This window comes from Hyla sarda, chromosome 7 (genome assembly GCF_029499605.1).
Source record: "Hyla sarda isolate aHylSar1 chromosome 7, aHylSar1.hap1, whole genome shotgun sequence".
Classification (NCBI taxonomy): Eukaryota; Metazoa; Chordata; class Amphibia; order Anura; family Hylidae; genus Hyla; species Hyla sarda.
This window is the reverse complement of record NC_079195.1, coordinates 152,265,377-152,286,104: the sequence shown is the minus strand read 5'-3', so window position 1 is coordinate 152,286,104 and position 20,728 is coordinate 152,265,377. Positions and strand designations below refer to the sequence as shown.

Sequence of the window (20,728 nt, the reverse complement as noted above, 5' to 3'; positions counted from 1 at the left end):
GAAAGTCGGGTATGAATGGGAATAAAGATGGGAGTAGTGGTGTGAGTGGCTGTACTGACGGTTCTGGTTCTGGGTCTGGTCTGGCTGCCCCCCCGGTAGTGACTGCTTCTAGGAGCTATGCCAATGTCACTGCCGGGGGTTCAGGGGGGTCCCCGTCTCTGTCCGGCTCTGGAGGCCACTTGCAACAGCGCCTCCTGGAGGCTCTACGCAGGGGCGACAGGTCGATCCAGGTAGAGGGAAGGGGTGAGGTCGACCTGTCTTTCTGGATAGAGAGGCACGGTTTGGGGGCTTTCCGAGAGCGAAATGGGGAGGTGGTCTGGTCTCTCCCGACAACCGGGCAGGACAGTAACCGTAGGAATGTGGTCCGTCTGATTTGGAGGGGCGAGGATGCGTTCCCACCTCGCTCTAAAGTGGTTGAGCTCCTCCTTCAGATGGAATTCAGGGCAAGTGACATCTTTGCCCTCATTCACCCCTACGGTTCATCCGAGTTTGATGTCAGTTTCGTACGGCCAGAGGGTCTCGAACTCTTCTGGTCAAACTACGAAGTGGCAAAGAACGAGCCCGGCTGGCGGGATTTTGCCGTCAAGGCGATTTCCCGTCAGAACTCTGTCAAGAAAGTTACCGTTTTGACCCGTAACGAGTCACTTTCTTGTTATGACATTATGACCTGGCTTGGACGGTATGGGGATGTGACGGATATGCCCAAGAAAAACTTGGATGAGCACGGGATCTGGTCCGGGGCCTGGACGTTTTCCGTCAAACTCAAGCGTTCAGGGAGTACAGTTGCCCACATTCCGTCAGCCGCCTTCCTTGGACGCGATAGGATCCAGGTCTTCTACCAGGGGCAACCCAAGGTCTGTCACAGGTATGGCAGCCCCACCCACTTTAGCGCAGCCTGTACTGTACAGGTCTGCGCTTTGTGTGGTGGGGTGGGTCATCTGGCCGCATCCTGTAGGCAGATCCGGTGCCACCTGTGTGGTGTCCTCGGGCACCCTTTTAGCCGTTGTCCTAGAGCCTTCGCCCGTGCGGCGGCCGCTCCGGCTGAGGAGAGCTGCGAAGTTGCCTCGGCTGGGGAGGGTACGGGCAGGGATGGGGGCGCAACAGGGCTAGTGAGGAGGAAAAAGGGCCCCGCCAAACTAAGGCGGGAGGAAAATCGTAGAAGGAGTAGGGAGCTGGAGAGTGCCCAGGTGACGGGGGTAGCTTCAGCCCCTGCTCCTGAAGCTGGCCCTGTAACCACTGAAGCCCTAGAAGAGAACGTGCTGGATGAGGAGATCAGGAGACTTCACAGAGAGAAAGGCAATATGGCCGACCCTTACGATTCCTCCCACTATGAAAGTGTGGATGAGGAAAGTGGGGTGAGGCCCAAAAAGAAAGATAAGGGCAAAAGGAAAGGGAGAAAGAAGAGGTCAGAGCCCTCTGAAGTTCTTTGTACTACGGGCCAGGTCCAAAACGGAAGCCTGATTGCCCCCCCTCTGATTGACCTGTCAAACCGATACCTCGTCCTCGATACCATCTCCTCCCCCTCCTTGGAGGGGGAAGGTGAGGACGGGGTGCCTAGGGAGAAGGAGCCTCTGGGGGGAACTGGGCCCTGTCCTGTTGAGGCACCTTCCTCAGAGGGCAGGGCTAGACCGGAGCCGGACAGAGACGGGGACCATATGGATCAATCGTAGTGTAAAAAAAAAGATCCAAGAGTGGTCCTGCCCTCTCGTCTTCTTCGGGGGATGAGGGGGCAAAAAAGAAGGGAAAGAGAAAGTAAAGGGTGTGGCCGTCTAATTTAATCACCCTGTATGGCGGCACTCACCCCATTGACGCTGGCATCTATTAACTGTGCCAGTATAAAGTCAGATACGGCTAGATTCGCAGCCTTTGATTTTCTCGGCCGTGTTGAAGCCGACATTTTCCTTTTACAGGAGACCAGGTTGTCAGATCTAGCCTCTCTGGTAAAAGCCAGAAGAGAGTGGAGGCGCGGTCCCTCCCACTGGTCTCTTGCGGCTGAGCCGTATAGTGGGGTGGCGGTCCTTTTTACCGCTCCTGTTGAATGCCGACGGGTTATTGAATTAGAAATGGGGAGGTGCCTGATCTTAGATGTCTTCATGAAGGGACAAGAGCTCCGGCTCATTAACATCTACGACCCGCAAACTAAGCTGGGCCGTAAAGATCTCTTTATGAGGATTAAGCCCTTTCTTTTTACGAGTCGGCAAGTGATCTTTGGAGGGGACTTCAATAATGTCACGAGGTCCCAAGATAGGAGAGGCTCCAATGGTCCGCTGACTTGCGATAGTGTGGCACTGATTAGCATAGCTAGAGAAGCTCGCCTAGAGGACGCCCACATCCGGAGCCCCTCAGGCCACACGGGTTTCACCTATCATCAAGGTAGTCGCAGGTCTAGGATAGATGGGTTTTATTTAAAGGAGGAAGCTGTCTCTTCCGTAGTGTCCGTGGTTGAGGTGGAGTTCTCCAATCACTGTATGATTTTGTTTTCCCTGAATGTTTCAGAGACCCCCCGGATGGGAAAAGGTTATTGGAAGCTGAATTCGTCCCTCCTGGAGGAAGCGGAAGTAAGACAGTCCTTTGAGGATTTTCTTCAGAGCCAGGTACCTTTACTGGGCCTATGTAGTAGTAAGTCAGAGTGGTGGGAGATATTCAAGAAGCGGGTTGCGGGGTTCTTCCGCCAGCTCTCGAGCCTCAGGTCTCTGAACAGGTATCGCTTGTATCAGGGTCTGATGAGGAAACTCGAACTTCTTGTCTCGACTGGAGGTAGCCGAGAGGATATCTCCAGAGTGAAGTCCTTGCTGATAAGGTGTCAGTACGATAGGCACGCATCTTTGGTTTTTGAGAGGGATTTCGGGAAGTACCGCTCGCCCGACCCTTACAGAAACTGTAAGATGTCAGTGAGTAGTAAAGTCATTTCAGGACTGATTGATAGTACAGTATCTCTGAATCGGTCCAGATCAGGGATCTTGGAGGTTGTCAGATCCTTCTACTCGCACCTCTTGGGAAGGAAGGATCTAGATCTAGACAGGATGTCGGTTTTCTTGACTGAAACCATTCCTGAGCCAGGGGTAGACCCCTCTCTTGATGTTTTGGCAGAAGAAATCAGGGAAGAGGAAGTGAGAATGGCGATCGAGGGGCTTGCCCCTAAGAAGTCGCCAGGTCCGGATGGCTTAACATCCGAGTGGTACAGGAGCTTTAAGGAGTCTTTAGCTCCCCTCTTGACTGAGGTATTCAATGAGTGTCTCTCCTCGGGCACTCTGCCGAAGTCAATGAGGAGGTCAGCCCTGATTCTTCTGTCAAAGGGTAAAGATCCTAGCCGTATTGAGAATTGGAGACCCATAGCTCTTCTCAATACGGACAGGAAGCTTCTGGCTAAGATATTGTTTAATCGGCTGGTGAAGTTTGCACCCCGGCTCCTTTCGGGGACTCAGCACTGCTCTTTTCCAGGCCGAAGCACCTTAAGTGCTGTCCTTAGTGTCAGGGAGGCAGTGGAGCGGAGTAGTGCAGGTCTCTGGAAGGGGTACTTGCTGTCCTTGGATCAGGCCAAAGCATTTGATCGGGTGAACCACGAGTACCTATGGTCCGTCCTCCTGAGATATGGCTTACCAATTACTTTTGTTAATTGGCTTAAGATCTTGTATGCAGGGGCAGAGAGTTTCCCGTTGGTGAACGGGTGGTCTGGCCGCTCTTTTGTGGTGGGGTCCGGAGTCCGTCAGGGTTGTCCTCTGAGCCCGCTTTTATACGTGTTCGCAATCGATCCCTTCGTCCGGAGGGTAGATTGTGGGCCGTTGGCGGGAGTCGGGATGAGTCTGGCGGAGCTGGATGTTGCCCAGAGAGTGGTGGCGTACGCTGACGATGTCACTATTTTCGTCTCCTCAAGAGAGGAGGTCGATGTGGTGATGTCGGAGGTGGACCGCTACTCGGAGGCATCCGGGTCTAAGATCAACCGGGATAAGTGTGAGAGTCTCTGGCTGGGAGGGGGAGACCCCACGTTTGATCTCCCGGACACCCTTCCAGGGCCCCAGGAGTCAGCAAAAGTCTTAGGCATCACATTCGGCCAAGATGATTATCCCACCAAAAACTGGGATGGTAAGCTCCAGGATGCCGCTCAGAAGGTGGACCAGTGGAAGGGTTGGTCTATGACCCTCAGGGAAAGGGTACACTTGATCAAATCATACCTGCTCCCCTTGTTTATCTATCTGGGCAGTGTATGTATCTTGCCAGAGGCTTACTACACTAGGATCTACAGCCTGTTTTTCCAACTGTTATGGGGGAACAGGATGAACCTAGTCAAGAGGGAGGTTACGTACCGCACGAGGAGACTAGGGGGTTTATCTATGGTAAACCCTGTGGTGTTCTTTACGAACACCTTCTTGAAGCCAACATCGCAAACCTCTGGTCAGAGAGGGCTTCTCCGTGGGTACTCTCCTGCAGGGAATGGTTTCGGCCTTTCTTCCAGGAATGGGAGAGAGGAGGGCGAGTGAAGGACCTCCGTACACCCCATGGATATCTTCCGGCTTACGCTACCCCGACTCTGAAGGCGATACACCGGTGGGGTCTGGGAGTGTGGGAGATCAGGACCCAGTCAAGACAGTTCCTTGACAAACGGGTTCTGTTGACCCACTTCCAGAAGCCTCTGGCGCTCTGGGACTGCCCAGGTCGGGATCTGAGGGTGGGGTTGTATCTTTTGAACATGAAAAGGATCCCCCAGATGTTTTGGGACTTGGCCTGGTGCTGCTTTCAGGGGAAGCTATATGTAAGGGACAACCTGAAGTGTAGGAACTCTGATGACCGGGGATGTCCCCGAGAAGAGTGCGGGGACACGCTGGAAAGCATGGACCACTTCCTGCTTCATTGTCCCTTTAATATAGGGGTTTACAACCGGGTGGGCGCTTCCATCAACTGGAGTCAACTTGCAGGCCTTACCTATCCGGAGTGGACTTATGGGGCATTCAGGTCCCTGGGTGGCCGAGACCGGGGCACTTTATTCTCAGTTAGTTTAGTGGTTAGGTACTACACGTGGAATGCACGGTGCTTAGTATCGACCCAACAGAAAGTCCTCTCCGAGGTGGAGGTCTGTAGGAACATCACTGGTGACCTCGGGAAGATTAGGTCTTTGGAGTATGGCAGTCTTGGTACCAGTAGGGCTTCTCTCCTATGGAGAGGTTTTTCTTTTGATGTGCCCGAGGTACTAGGCCCTTAAGGTGAAGTACCTTATTTTGGCCAGGGATAGTGTATATATCTTAGGGTGAGTATAGGGTCAGTTTCATGAAGGGATAGTGATAGGGTTAGAGGTTGATAGGGAGAGGAATTTAAATTTAATTTTATCAGGATTGCCATCCTTCTTCCTGGTGGGGGGCTATGCATGTCACCTTAGCCTTTTGTTTTGTTTTCTATGGATGGATTGTAAAGGGCTTGCAGGCAACCAAACTTGGGCCTTGTGGTTTTGGTGTATTGTACTGTTAATATTGCTTTGTTGTAGAGTATGTAGATATTGTTTTGTATATTGTTCTGTTTACATTAGGTGGGTAGGGGTGTATTTTAGGTTGGGTGGGGTTTCTCTTTTTTTGGGGGGGTGGTGTTGGTGTGTACCCAGGACTGGACTGTTGCAGTGGGTACTATTTTGGGGGTCTGGTATGGGTCAGTTGTGGACAAAAACTGTGACCTATGGACTCTGACCCATGTCCAGAGGGGGTGGTGGGATAGTTTAGTATAGGTTGTTTTTATGTGTTATTGAGTTATTTTTTTTATTTTTTGTTATGTATATTCTGTATGGTTTTATGTATAGTGGAAAGTTTTTTTGTATTTTTTTATATTTAATATTTTTTTTTTATTTTTATTTTTTTTATTTATTGACATTTTTTTTTATTTATTTTTTATTATTATTATTTATATAATGTCATAATTATTTTGAGAGAAAGGCAGTCGGACCAGTTTTCAGTTATTATAGTATAGTGTTAAGAGTACAGTATGTTTGTGTCCCAGTGTGGATTAGTTTTTGTTTGTGGGTATATATACATATATATATATATATATATATATATATATATATATATATATATATATACATATATATATATATATATATATATATATATATATAGTTATCCAAGTTGGATTATTCTTGTTAAGGCAGCTAGCCATATTTTTGTTTTTTAGAGGGGGGGGGGGGGAGTGTGGTTATGTTTCCTAGCTTGGATATTTTTTGTTTTTGATCCAAGCGAGGAAAGCTTTATTTATGTTCATTAGGTATGTGTGTGTGTGTGTGTGTTGGACTATAGTAGGTAATGATTTATTTATTCATTTATTTTTGGTTTATCTGGGCTGCCCGGTTAGGAAGGTTTAAGTTGTTATTTTGAGACGGATAGTTTGTTTTTATGTTCAGTTTTGTTAGTTTTGTTACAGTGAAATGAACTTGTTTTGTGTTTTGTACTTTTATAATAAAAAAGAGTGTCAGCAGAGAGCACTGTGGTCATGACAGAAAAGAAATCCCCCCCAAAAAAAGTATTTTCTCTGTAGTATACAGCCACTAATACTGGAAGGATTGATTTTTCAATAGAAGTCATTTACAAATCTGTTTAACTTTCAGGCATCAGTTGATAAAAAAAAAAAGTACAATTGGAAAAAACGAAAAACACAAAAATAAACATTTCCTGTGTACTCAAGGCCAAAATGGGCTTTTTTCCTTGAGGGGTTAAAGGAGTTGGGGGGGGGGGGGGAGTGTTTCACAGTAGAAATAACAAGACTGATTAATGAGAAACTTTTTCACTTACCCACATAACGCTAATGCCTCTCTTTTGTATGTTTCTGCAGTTTTGTGGAGCAATAGTGCTGATCTTTTTTATGGAGCTGGCTGTTGCTGTATTGGCCTTTCTCTTCCAAGATTGGGTGAGAGACCGTGCTAAGGATTTTTTCGAGAACAACATAAGAGCCTACCGAGATGATATTGACCTGCAAAACCTCATAGACTCTCTACAGAAAGCGGTATTGTACACTGAAAACCAGTCAACTTCTCTGAGCTTGTGTTTTATATGCACATTTGTATTTAACATTGCATGTTTTTTCTGACAGAACCATTGTTGTGGTGCTCAAGGACCAGATGACTGGGATCTAAATGAGTATTTTAACTGCACTGGTGGAAACCCTAGTCGAGAAAAATGTGGTGTACCATTCTCTTGCTGTATAGCAGATCCAGCTGTAAGTTTATTCCTTTGTCTATTGGAAACATTTATGTATAGATTTATACACACCAAATGTTGTGAGGGCAGAACTTGTGGATATGTACAACACCAATTCATTCTTATCATGCATCTATATTAAAATATTTATTAAGTTTGTTTAAAATATGTAAAGTTACATAGTTACATAGTTAGTACGGTCGAAAAAAGACATATGTCCATCAAGTTCAACCAGGGAATTAAGGGGAAGTTGAGTGCAAAAAGATTAAAACTACAGTCTCTTGACTTGGCCACCTATCTGCTAACCTATGAGTTTGATACAGAAGGAAACAAGGAGAACTGCTTCTAAAATCAACAACTGTTTACAACTACATGTTTCGCCACTCAAGTGTGGCTTTCTCAAGGAGACTGACACCAATGAGTGCCTATCTCGAGGAACTCCTATTTATGTGCTTAGACAGTGATGTCATCAACTGGTGCTGCCAATAGAATCACGGGATAAGTTAGACCAATCATTGTTATTGTTACTGAAGCCAAGGACCAATTCTACAGCTAGATACTGAGAGGGAAATACCCTAAGCCAATGATGAATAGTGTTATATAGACAAATATATCACATATGTACATACATATCCTGTTTGTTTGAAGCAATTCCTGCTCATTTAACTCAACCAGTCACAGCTCAGTACATCATTAGTGCCCTCCATCTCATCAACCAATAAGGTTGTCCAGTGCATACATCCTATCACAGTACTTAGACATGTGAACACAAAAACGTCATCTTCTGCAGCTGCGCTCATTATCAGCTTAGTCCCGATATTCCATGCATGGGCTTGGGCAGGCTTTTCAAGCAAACGTAATAAAATAAATATTTTAATATAGACACATACAAAGGAATTGGTGAACCCTGTGTGGTTTTGTGTTGTACATTTACTGACCTTCCCATGTGCCTGAGGGCAATTGTTGTGTTGTACTTTGAATATGTGGATATGACCTAGCACCCACAGATTGGACTACACCATAGCATATGTTAAGTTGGTTCCTGGTCATAATACACTCAGAGAAATTGCCCTTGTAGTTCTAACCTATACCTATAGTATTAAAACAATAACTAATTTGATATTCACTAATCAGTGTAACAATATGCCTTAAATTTTTTTTCTACAGCAAACCGTTGTAAATACTCAGTGTGGTTATGATGTTCGTAAAAAGGTAAGCAATTTTCTCAACTACATGTTTCCATTACCACTTTAATGCTCTAAATGCTTGCTGCTCAAGATATCTATACACATTAAATTAAAGCTGGTAAGAATTATCAGATAAGCTAGTTGTTGACAGACCGCCATTTTGCGAAATGAAGTCAGCAGCGTGTAAAATTTTTGTCTAATAGTCACTAATCCTTAAACAAGGAAAGAACCTTTACAGATTGATTTTGGGGAAGATTTGTCAAAACCCGTGTATAAAGATATGTTTGTTTTTTTCTGGGAAAAATTTACATTTCCAGAAAAGTTGAACAAAATGAAAACGTGAGTAGTTTTACAAATTACAAATCATTTTGTTACATTGGGAACATTAAATGTATTATTTTTATGGACCCCACTAACCTGAACATGCAGTTGGTTAGTTTGGGAGATCGTGAGGAAAACAATTCCTTACCACAATCTGTTAAGCCATTCCTGAGATAAAGCACAATTTTGCAATTAGCTTAACTTCTCTGGAGGCGGGTTTGAAGATTATCTGCACCTCTGATGCCATTCCCTGGGTCCTGTTCGTGCAACCCCACACATCAATATTCATCTCCTGATGAGATGAAAATAATTGTAAACGACTATTAACTCCTTAAGGACCAAGGGCGCACCTGTACTCCTTGGTCCCGCTCCCGGAGTTTGAAGCGAGCTCACCAGCTATCAGCAGCCAGGACCTACGGTTAAAGGAAATCTGTCACCAGTGTCACCTGCACTAACCTGATGACAACGGTACTCACCTTGTCCCATTCAGTGGCGGGGATCTTCCTTAATTTCCTCTGTTAGCTCCAGTCCCGGCAGCCGACTTGGGGTACGCGCGGAGCTTACTGACATCACTGCTGCTGCGAGACCCTGCAGAGAGCAGCGGCGGCTTGGGGCATGGGCAGAGCTTAGTGACTTCACCGTTGCTGCTCCCTGCTGGGTCCCGCTCTGAGAGAACAGCAGGGGTTATGTCAGTAAGCTCCGCCCGTGCCCCAAGCCGGGTGCCCGGAGCAGAGCTAACGGAGATTACCGAAGATCCCCACCACTGAACGGAACAAGGTGAGTATCGTTGTCATCAGTGTCACCTGCACTATCCGTGGGTACCGACAGGTTAGTGCAGGGGACACTGGTGACAGATTTCCTTTAATGCCGGTCATCGGCGATTGGGCTGATGACTGGCATTAACCCTTTAGACCAGTTGGTTAGATCAAAATTGATTGTGGCATCTAAATGCAGGATTTAGCGTTGCTGGTTAGCTCTGCAGCGAGTCCCGATCAGCTGAGTGGATGACAAGAAGGCCTTTACTATCCGATCAGGGCTCTGAGGCTCCTGCCAGCCTCTGCAGGCTAGAGCAGCAGAGTTCCAATAACACTGATCAATGCTGAGCCAGAGCATATCATTGAACAGTTTATGCAATCACAAGATTGCATATTATAGCCCTCTATGGGGACAAAAAAAGTAGAAAAAATAAAAAGTGATAAAAAAGTCCCATCAAAACAAAAATGGTACCAATAAAAACTACAGACCAAAGCACAAAATAATGAGCCCTCATATATGCGGAAAAATAGTTATAAGAATTACAAGAGGACAACTTTAAGCATAGTACTTTTGGTGCCTGTAGTTATGTTTTTTTTTAAAGTAGTAAAATAAAATAAAACCTATATAAATTGAGTATCCTTGGAATTGTATGAACCTACAGAGTAAAGATAAGGTGTAATTTTTACCAAAAATTGCACTTGTAGAAATGAAAGCCCCCAAAATTTACAAAGGGAGGGAGAAGGGTACACAGTTCCCAAAAGGTAATAAATGAACGTGGGAAGATTACAGACAAACAATAAAAATCAGGGCATAGAGTCAAAGGTGTAAATAAAAGGAGACATCGTAGGTATAAGAATAGTCGAGCCACGGCTGCCACACCTCGATAGAACAAATCAAGGGTATCTTCCCTAACTGCTGACTTGAGCATGATGGTATTAATCTAGTCGCCAGCAATATAAATTGGGCTAATATAAAGGGGACATATCTTATACGGGGAGGCTTGTCACCCAGGAGACAAGCTGCCCAGCGTATATTTAATATCGAAGAGGTAAGGTCCACTACTTTCCTCCAGAGGGTGATGACCACTGGTGATGACCATTGCCACCAAATGTGACTAATGGATCCAGTAACAGAGCAACCCCTATAACACTCTGGGGAGACCGTAGAATATATAGAATGTAAATGTGCAGGAACATATAGGTGCAATGGAGAACTTTAACAGCCGATTGCACTAGAGACACCTGCCAACTCCCCTTAGTTTAGAGCTGACAACAGGAATGCCACCTAGGTAAGGAAAGGGTGAAATGTAGTTCTGATTCCCATTGAGTCATAAAGGGGAGTTTAGTTTCAAGGGGGGTGGGGGTTAGGAACAGAAAGACCTCCCAGTGACTTGTAGTAATACATCATTTTCTTCGAGATATGAGTCATTATGGACCAGGCCCAACAGAAGGGAGTTCAGACGTCTAGCTAAGATAGAAGTTAAAAGCTTAGTGTAGAGATTAATAAGAGAGAGAGGACAGTAATAAGAGGGAAGGAGAGGGTCCTTCTTAGGTTTAGGGATCACTACTTTAGAAGCTTGAAGAAAGTCAGATGGCATGGGAGCACCAGAAAGAAGTTTGTTACAGAAGGAAGAAATGTGAGGAATGAGGGTATGGGAAACATTTTTATAGTATAGAGCAGGAAGCCCGTCGGGTCCCGGAGCCTTGCCCAATTACTGGGCAGAGATTACTGTTGCTACTTCTTCTGGAAACACTGGAGAGTTTAAGGAGTCACGTTGAGCAGAGGACAAAGAAGGTAGGGATACTAATGCCAGGAAAGAGTCTATCGCCTCAGGAGTTGGTGGTGCCCGTTCACTGTAGAGGGAAGTGTAGAAGGAGTGAAAAGAGTCATAAATATGAGAAGAATTAGAGGTAGTAAACCAATGTTTTATCTGGATCCTGTGAACCTTGTTCATTTGCTGTCTCTTCCTCTGCATACCCACCAGAAGTTTGTCAGGTTTATTCGCCCATCTATAATAAATGGCTTGAGTCAAGCAGGAGAGCTCTCTCCGTAGGGTCAGACAGGACTGCATACAACTGTTGTCTGGTAGAATGTATGGCATGGAAAAGATATGGACTAGGAAGGTGTTGATGGACCATAACCAAGTGTGCTAGCTTGTGCTCTAGAAGGGCCTGAGCTTTCTGGCAGATGCGCTTAAGTCCGGAGGCTATTGCAATTATTTTCCCTCTAATTGTGGCCTTCTGATCCATCCATGTCATCCTGGGATCTGCCCAAGGATAACATTGTCTGCAAAGTAGGCGGTCAAAGCATCAGCAATTTCATCTTAACATGAGGGCGGCACAGCAATGACTCATTCAGTCTCCAAGAATAAAGGATGGCATTGCGGGGTTGAAAAACAGCAAAGACCATATCATGGTCCGACCAAACACAGGGAGTATGGCGGGCATGTTGCAACACCCCGGAGAGAAGCAGTATTCACCAGTACCCAATCAATTCAGGTGTATAGCTTATGTGCCGGAGAGTAGTAAGAGTAACCACGTTAGGATAAGTTGTGTTCACGCAAAGTATCTGAAGTAGCCGTTGCTGGTCCCCCGACCTCCGAAAGGCCGTGGTATAGGATCTATCTAGTAGAGATGAGCGAACTTACAGTAAATTTGATTTGTCATGAACTTCTCGGCTCGGCAATTGATGACTTATCCTGCATAAATTAGTTCAGCTTTCAGGTGCTCCGGTGGGCTGGAAAAGGTGGATACAGTCCTAGGAAAGAGTCTCCTAGGACTGTATCCACCTTTTCCAGCACACGGGAGCACCTGAAAGCTTAACTAATTTATGCAGGATAAGTCATCAACTGCCGAGCCGAGAAGTTTGTGACGAATCAAATTTACTGTAAGTTCGCTCATCTGTACTATCTAGGATCCCGTTAAACACCACATTGAAGTCACCGTACCATATTAGATGAACATACTGTGGAGACTGTAGCTTTTGGCATATAGAAACAAAAAATTACAAGGGGTTTTCAGTGGGAGCATAGGTGTTAACTTTACACATAGGGGTATCATGATAAAGGCCCTCCAGGATTAGATGTTGTCCCTCAGGATCTGACAGGGACGAGGTGAGTAAGGAAGGAAAATAACTATTGAGAAGAGTTACTACCCCTCTCAATTTGGATATATAAACGAGGATGTAAAATTCCTCTTATAGTGAGGATGAAAATAAGCTGGAAAAGATGTTGGGGTAGAAAGTGATTCCTGGAGACACAAAACATCAAGGTTATGGGACACATAATCCAGGTAGGCCTTTTTATGCTTAATAGGGGAGTTAAATCACCTGACATTATTAGATAAAACCCTACACATAATATAATCTAGGAAACGAATGCCAAGGAAATGCTAAAGACCCAAGACAAAGACAAAAGGACAAAAGCCATCCACAAGCACCAACAAAGCGAAGGACCCATGTGGGATAGGGGATAACAAAGACAGAGCTGCCCAGACAACAGGGGAAACAAACCAGGGAGAAACAGAAACCAAACAGCAAACAAAGAATGACAGGACAGGGTCACAACACTGAACCAGATTGCGACCAGCGGTCCCATATATCTAAGACACAGAGGCAACAAGGTAGTCCAGACCGCCAAGCCTCCAGAAAAACATGGGGGAGCAGCAGAGGGTATAGGGAGCAGGAGATCTTAAAAATGGGTAAAGGACAGTCACAAAAATGTGGGATAGACCCACTACAACATGTCAATCAAACCAAGGTGAACATCATCTTCTGTAGTCGAGGAATCATCCATCAGGATATGACGGGAGAGATCTTCGCCTCTTCTGGCTAGATCCTGTGCGGTGCCAGACTCGTCTAGTCTTTTGTGAACGTGGTGGTTGGGGAGAAACTTCCTTGCAGGAAATCTGTTCTCGACGGAGAGCATCTTGGGCCTCGGAGAAAGTGCGGACTAGGTTTGTGTGAGAGCTAATCTAGAATTGGAGGCTACAGAGGAAGCTCCATCGGTATTTGATTTGAAGCTTTTGAAGCGTGAGTGTGGCAGGTTGCGTCTCTGAAGTGTGGAGGGAGCCAAGTCGGCATAAATGTGGACAGACACAGGACTGCCCGGGAGGGGAGAGATATTGCGGGCTGCTTGAATACGATCCCTCATACCAGGGTAATGTAGCTTGAGCTCTATGGATCCAGTCCATGCAAAATTGTGCCACATGAACCTACGGGAGGAGGGCGGTGAAGAGGCCGGTCACCGTAGGGGTTAAGTTGGTCATAGATTCAGGCAGACCTTTGATGCGCAGATTAGCCCTGCGAGATCTGTTCTCAAGATCCAAGTTCAAGGGCTTTTAGCTTGTCGGCATGGTCATTGAGCATTAACTTATCTTGCTCCACATCATCTACGAGCTCGTCATGTTTAATCTCAAGGTCCAACGATTCTGCAATTGCTTATTTGTGACATTGGCTTTGTTGGTGATAAGTTTTTTTTTGAAAAAGTTTTTTGTGAAAAGCTCCAAAATATTGTAAACAAATGTGAAAACTTCTGGCACTTTTTAAAATTTGTATTATATCAATATATTTAGATTTTTATGTTTTTTCCTTTTCATAACAAAATCCTTTTTTCCCCCATTTTTGTGTTGCATATTCAGGCAACCATAACTTTTAATTTCTTGTCTGACCCCATTTTGTGAGGACATATTTTTTGCAGGATGAAAAAAACTTTTTATTAGTACCATTTTTGCGATATATACTTCCTTTTAATTGTTTTCACTCCACTCTTTGGACTTTTTTGTTTAGTTTTTTTCTGCATTCACCATGTGGGATAAACACATTATTCTTTTAAAGTACAAGTAATTACGACCATGGCAATACCTTTTATTTATATTATGTTCAAGTTTTTTTGTTTGTGAGAATACTGGGCTTTAATAGGTTAAGGGGATTTTTTTTTTACAAATACTGTAGGAAAGACACACTTGTCTATGTACTCCTCACCTGGTTGCTGCCACACAAGCTTGACGCCATCTGCATCAAATACCGTATATACTCGAGTATAAGCCGACCCGAGTATAAGCCGAGACCCCTAATTTCAACCCAAAATCCCAGGAAAAGTTATTGACTCGAGTATAAGCCTAGGGTGGGAAATACATCATCCCCCCCCTGTCATCATCCAGACCCCCGTCATCATCCAGACCCGTCATTAACATCCTCATCATCATCACCGCCTGTCATCATCCCCTTGTCATCATCCCACACATCCCCCCTTCATCATCCCCTTGTCATCATCCCACACATCCCCCCTTCATCATCCCCTTGTCATCATCCCCACCCCCCTTCATCCCCACCCCCCTTCATCCCCACCCCCCTTCATCCCCACCCCCCTTCATCATCCCCTTGTCATCATCCCCACCCCCCTTCATCATCCCACACCCCCCCTTCATCATCCCACACCCCCTCTTCATCATCCCACACCCCCCCTTCATCATCCTCTTATCATCCGCCCTCAGTGGTCTTCAACCTGCGGACCTCCAGAGGTTTCAAAACTACAACTCCCAGCAAGCCCGGGCAGCCATCGGCTGTCCGGGCTTGCTGGGAGTTGTAGTTTTGAAACCTCCGGAGGTCCGCAGGTTGAAGACCACTGCGGCCTTCAACATCATCCAGCCCCCTCTCCCCCCCCTTTAGTTCTGAGTACTCACCTCCGCTCGGCACTGGTCCAGTCCTGCAGGACTGTCCGGTGAGGAGGTGGTCCGGTGGGATAGTGGTTCCGGGCTGCTATCTTCACCGGGGGCGCCTCTTCTCCGCGCTTCCGGCCTGGAATAGAGGCGTTGCCTTGACAATGACGCAGAAGTACGTTGGCAATGAACGCACCTCTGCGTCGTTGTCAAGGCAACGTGACTATTCTGAGGCCGGGCCCGAAGCGCTTAGAAGAGGCCTCCCCGGTGAAGATAGCAGCCCAGAACCACTATCCCACCGGACCACCTCCTCTCCGGACAGCCCTGCAGGACCGGACCAGCGCCGAGCGGAGGTGAGTACTCAGAACTAAAGGGGGGTGAGGGGGGCTGGATGATGTCGAAGGCCACAGTGGTCTTCAACCTGCGGACCTCCGGAGGTTTCAAAACTACAACTCCCAGCAAGCCCGGACAGCCGATGGCTGCCCGGGCTTGCTGGGAGTTGTAGTTTTGAAACCTCTGGAGGTCCGCAGGTTGAAGACCACTGCGGGTGGAGAGTTCACTCGAGTATAAGCCGAGGGGGTTGTTTTCACCAAGAAAAATCGTGCTGAAAAACTCTGCTTATACTCTAGTATATACGGTAGGTTTATCTTGGTCTCTACTGACCTCAGAACATGATTCCAGTAATCTATGCCCTTGTCCTGTCTTCAGCAAGCTGTTTGCTGGTTTTCTTGTGCATCAACTTTAGAAGAGGCTGCTGTTTGGGACATGCAGACCAATTTGATGCAATGTGCAGTGTATGGTCTTAGCACTTACAGGCCGACACCCCTTCCCCCCCTATTCAACCTCTGCAGCAATGCTGGCATCACTCATACCTCTATTTCCTCTGGACAACCTCTGGATGTGATACTGAGCATGTGCACTCAACTTCTTTGGTTGACCATGGCGAGGCCTGTTCTAAATGAAACCTGTCCTGTGAATCATCTGCATGATCCCATGCTGCAGATCAGTTTCAGTTGACACATGCTCGGCATTCCCATGACATCAGGGAGGGAAAGTGGCTGATTCTGCCCATTTTGGACATTTCCACTAAGACCCCTACTCACTTTTGTTGCCAAGGTTTAGACATTAATGGCTGTGTGTTGAGTTATTTTAAAGTGGTCTGCAACATTTTAACACCGTTACACAGGCTGTGCACTACTTTAAATTGTAGTATCATTTCTTTAGTGTTGTCACATAAAAGATATAATAAAATATTTACAAAAATGTGAGGGATATACTCATTTATGTAAGATATAATTCCAGTTTCAAGAGACTAATTAAGAAAAGGACTTGATTTAAAGCTTTTTCTTGTGAGGAAATCCAATGGGAAGTTTCATATAATGATAAATCTAAAACCGTTAAACAAGTAAATAAAAAAAAGGCGTTTATAAGATGTAATCTAATCGGTCCACCATTCCCCTTATTTGGAAAAAGGTGGCAATGGCTATCTTGAACCTTCGTGAAGCTTACTATCACATTCAAATACTTTACGACTGTAAGAAATTTCAAAGATTCGCTTTCACAGAAGACAACAAAGTACACCACTACCAGTTCTACGCTCTTCCGTTTGGGATTTCATCAGCACTGAGGATCTTTACAAATATATTGACAAGGTAATATCTTATCTTTACCTCCAGAATATAAATATAGTGCCGTATCGACAATATGCTCCTTTGCTGAATCCACTTTTTGTTTAAAACAAAATACTCAAAGGACATGTCGGTTACTAACCTCTCATGAAGGACAAGTCAGATCCCATCACATCAGAGGACCTTCCTGAGCATTCAGCTGAATTCAGAGATCCAGTTGTCTTTCTTACCGAAAGAGAAAAGAATATATATCTTATCAAAAATAAGTAGTTTTGGACTTTGGAGTTCTGGGCTTCATGATGGCATGTATCCTGGCAGTCTTATGGAGTCATGCCCATTTAAGGCCTATACTGTCAACTTTGAACAGACAAAAAATTAAGCCTAGACAAATTGATGGCTCTATCACTTACAGTCAAGTCTCTACCCGGTGGCTAAACACAAGTAATGTTTCAAAAAAAGTTCACTGGCAGTCTCATCCAAGAACATTTTTTGGATGGGGAGCTCAAGTGGGACCTCACTACTTTCAGGGATCTTAGTCATCAGACTCCAGGAACCATTCTTCTCATTTCAGATAGCTCCATACAGTATGGGAGTGCCTAACCCGGGCAGAATCTCTAGTGGAGATTACTCGTGTTCACATACTATCTGGCAATGTTACTATGGTAACCCATCTGGGGTCAGTTTAATGAACAAGTCTCTACAGCTCCTATCAGAGAAAATCTTCTGGCGGGAAGATAAACATGTAATCACAATTTCAGCTACCCTTCGGGGGTAAATAATGTACAAACTTTTAGTCTGTGCAGCATAGACTCAGGGGAATGGTGTTTAAATCAAAATATCTTTCACAAGATTACTCTCCCCTGGGATCAACCGGAGATCAACCTTTTCTGCCACAAGGTAGAATCAGAAAACTACTAAATTTTTTGCTCTAAACCTAAAAAATTATCCTCACAAGATAGATGCTGTAGCACAGAAATGGGATTTTAGGTTAGCATATGTCTTCCCACCTATTCCTCACATCCCAAGAGTTATTCAAAAAGTACTACAACAGAATTAATCCTAACTGTCTAAAAATGCAGAGGGTATTACCACAGCCGCACATGCAAACATTTTTTATTTCTTTAGCTGACACAGACAGAAGACATTTTTCCACTGAAAACCCATCACATGTCACAATTACTTGTTTCGGGGGTAATCACCCCTTTCTTCAGATTAAACAATCTGAAGGGGTGATTACCCCCGAAACATCATTGTACCTGTATTTTATTATTTTATTTAATAAATCACTTGGAAGTATCTCTGGAGTTCCTTCTCCTCCTCCCTTGACCAGAAGTAGCAGCGCCAAGTACAAGGGCTTTTTGCTCCACCATATTAAATGTCAGGAGGGCAGCGATCGAGAATGTTTTAGTTACAGCTTTATTTTAGATCAGAACCTTTCTGTCCAATTTCAAGGGAAAAAAAAGAGGAAAAGTATGATCACCAGAGAGATCAGAAATGCCACAGATGTCAGGGCCTTCCTTCCTTAGTCACTGCCAAATATTTTATGTTTTATTGTTTTTGTTTTTGGGCATAGTTGAAAACTGTGTTGCTCTGACAGGTTTTCTAGTACATCTTGGCTATAGCACAGTAATTGGAGATTGCTTTAATTCAGGTTGTTTATCTCCGTTCCTGGCCACTGTTTGTTGATATCAGCTATAATACCCAGCCTGTATCCGCTTTTGCAGTGCCTTATAACATTGTGGGTATTCTGTTTAATACCAAGAGGTATTTAAAAAAAATAATTTTTTTTTATTAAATGTTGCTTAAAGTTATATAGTGTGAATTCAAACGGAGAAAAAAAAACAGACATGGTCGCACATCTACAACATGCATAATGATCTAAGGCTTCCCAGCAACATTTATTAAACTAACAGGTCGTTAGTGTACTTTATGATCATGAAGTGCAAGCCCGCTAGCAATGTCATGGCCACCTGTAAGTGGAATGGCTACCTGTAAGCGGGACTCTAACATCCCTAGCATAAAATGGCGCCACACAGAGTGGTGACCACCACTGCCAGAAAACCAGTGTCCACAGGGGGAATGGCCACTGGCAGAGAAGCCCCAATGCCACCTGAACCAGACCATTGGCCATGCCTCCCTATAGACATGGCGCTGCGGCAGCATTGGATGCTGCACAGCGCAGCACCAGAGTGAACAGGTCACAAAGCTCACTTACCATGTGCTCTGTTTTTTATCTAGTTGAATAAAGTTATTTATATATATATATATATATATATATATATATATATATATATTACCAAATTATCTTGAATAAGAAACATGTGGCTAGTCACTAGCTGCAGTGCCTTCACCCCATATATGTACAGATACATGTTGAGACGTTTGTTCTCAAGGACTTCCTACTGCTTCAGCATATAAGTAAAAGGGCCAAACTCAGTGTATTGCAGCGTGAGGTGTGTACGATCTCTTTTCTTTTGTGGTCTCTGCCCTCAACACTGGAGGGGAGGAGGGAGAATGCTCCATGCATAGTAAATAGGATGGACTCTTGCCCATATTTGCACTTTTCCCACTGAACAGCAGTCTACAGAACTGTTGTTTCTGGCTCTATAATATAAAAATACACATACAAAAAATGTTACTGAAAATTATATATTTTTTAATAATTGGTTGTAATAAGTAATTAAATGTGCACAGTTCCTTAGTTCAGTAGTTCCCAACCTTTTTCTGCTTTGGGACCCATCAGGAAAAAATATCTGTTGGCTATATGTATTACAGTGCTGCAATATGCCGGACTCTTCTCTGATTGCAGTTATTCACTTTTCTTCTCCATCTGGCCCAGACAGTCATAGCAATTTCTTTCAGCCACAACTCTTCACTGCAGAACCTGCAAAACAAACATATGAGGATTTGAACTTTTCCAGCATCCTCCTCCCCTTTTTGCCCCCAAATGTCTCCACCCCCCCCCCACCAAATACCTCCAGCCTCACCCACACACACAAGGTCTCCAGCCTCACCTGCACACACACAAGGTCTCTAGCCTCACCTGCACACACACAAGGTCTCCAGCCTCAACCACACGCAGAAGGTCTCCAGCCTCAACCACACGCACAAGGTCTCCAGCCTCAACCACACACAAGGTATCCAGCCTCACACACACACAAGGTATCCAGCCTCACACACACTGCCTTCAGTCTCCCTCAAAAGCCTCCAGCCTCACCCACACACACGCACAATGCTGTCAGCCTTCCCCCAAATCCAGCCTTGCCCACGCACACAAACAATACCTTCAGCCTCTCTCTCTATCTCTCTCTGTTTCTCTCTCCCTACAGCCTCTCCCACACACACAGTGCCTCCAGCCTCTCCCAAATCCCTCAGCCTCTTTTCCACATGTCTCGTCACCTTCCATAGACATGAATGGAGGGGGCAGGGTGTGATGTCACAAAGGTGTGTGGCTTGACGTCACGTCTCCGGCAGTGTCCGGCACAGAATGCCAGGTGCTGCACTGCGATTGCGGGGGTCTCTTTCAATAGGGTATAAGATGTCTAAGGCCAGAATACCCCTTTAATGCATATGCAGAAACATATTATCCCCTCCCTTCATCCTCCCCTACTCCTTCCCCTCACCTTCTTGGTTGAACTTAATGGACATATGTCTTTTTTCAACCGTACTAACTATATATGTATGTAATGTGTGTGTGTGTGTGTGTGTGTATATATATATATATACATGCATAAATAAGCACCCTTCCCCTTGAGACAATGCAGCGTAAGGAAAAGAATAGGCCCCTTTTGTGTATTTAACTTTTCCAGGGTCCTAGGCATCCCTGGAAGCGGGACATGATGGAACCCATAGAGGCAGACCACATTGAATCCCCCTGTCCCACAGACCCCATAGCAGTTGCATGGTATGCCTCTATGGGCGCTGCACCACTGCTATTAGATTGCATACAGAATACTGCATCTCCACCCTCTTGATCGGTGCACCATCTGTGCCTTGTTATTGTTCAT

General features: G+C 45.1%; 1 protein-coding gene across 6 annotated transcripts in view; it reads left to right on the top strand.

Moving 5' to 3' along the window:
• The window catches only part of TSPAN14 (tetraspanin 14), a 270,495-nt gene that overhangs the window by 183,426 nt on the left and 66,341 nt on the right, over positions 1-20,728 (top strand). For all 6 annotated transcript variants that reach the window (XM_056530948.1, XM_056530943.1, XM_056530947.1 and 3 more), the window contains 3 exons: positions 6,808-6,978; positions 7,066-7,191; positions 8,340-8,384. In XM_056530948.1, the coding sequence (XP_056386923.1) occupies positions 6,808-6,978; positions 7,066-7,191; positions 8,340-8,384 (342 nt within the window). The remainder of the gene's footprint in view (positions 1-6,807; positions 6,979-7,065; positions 7,192-8,339; positions 8,385-20,728) is intronic.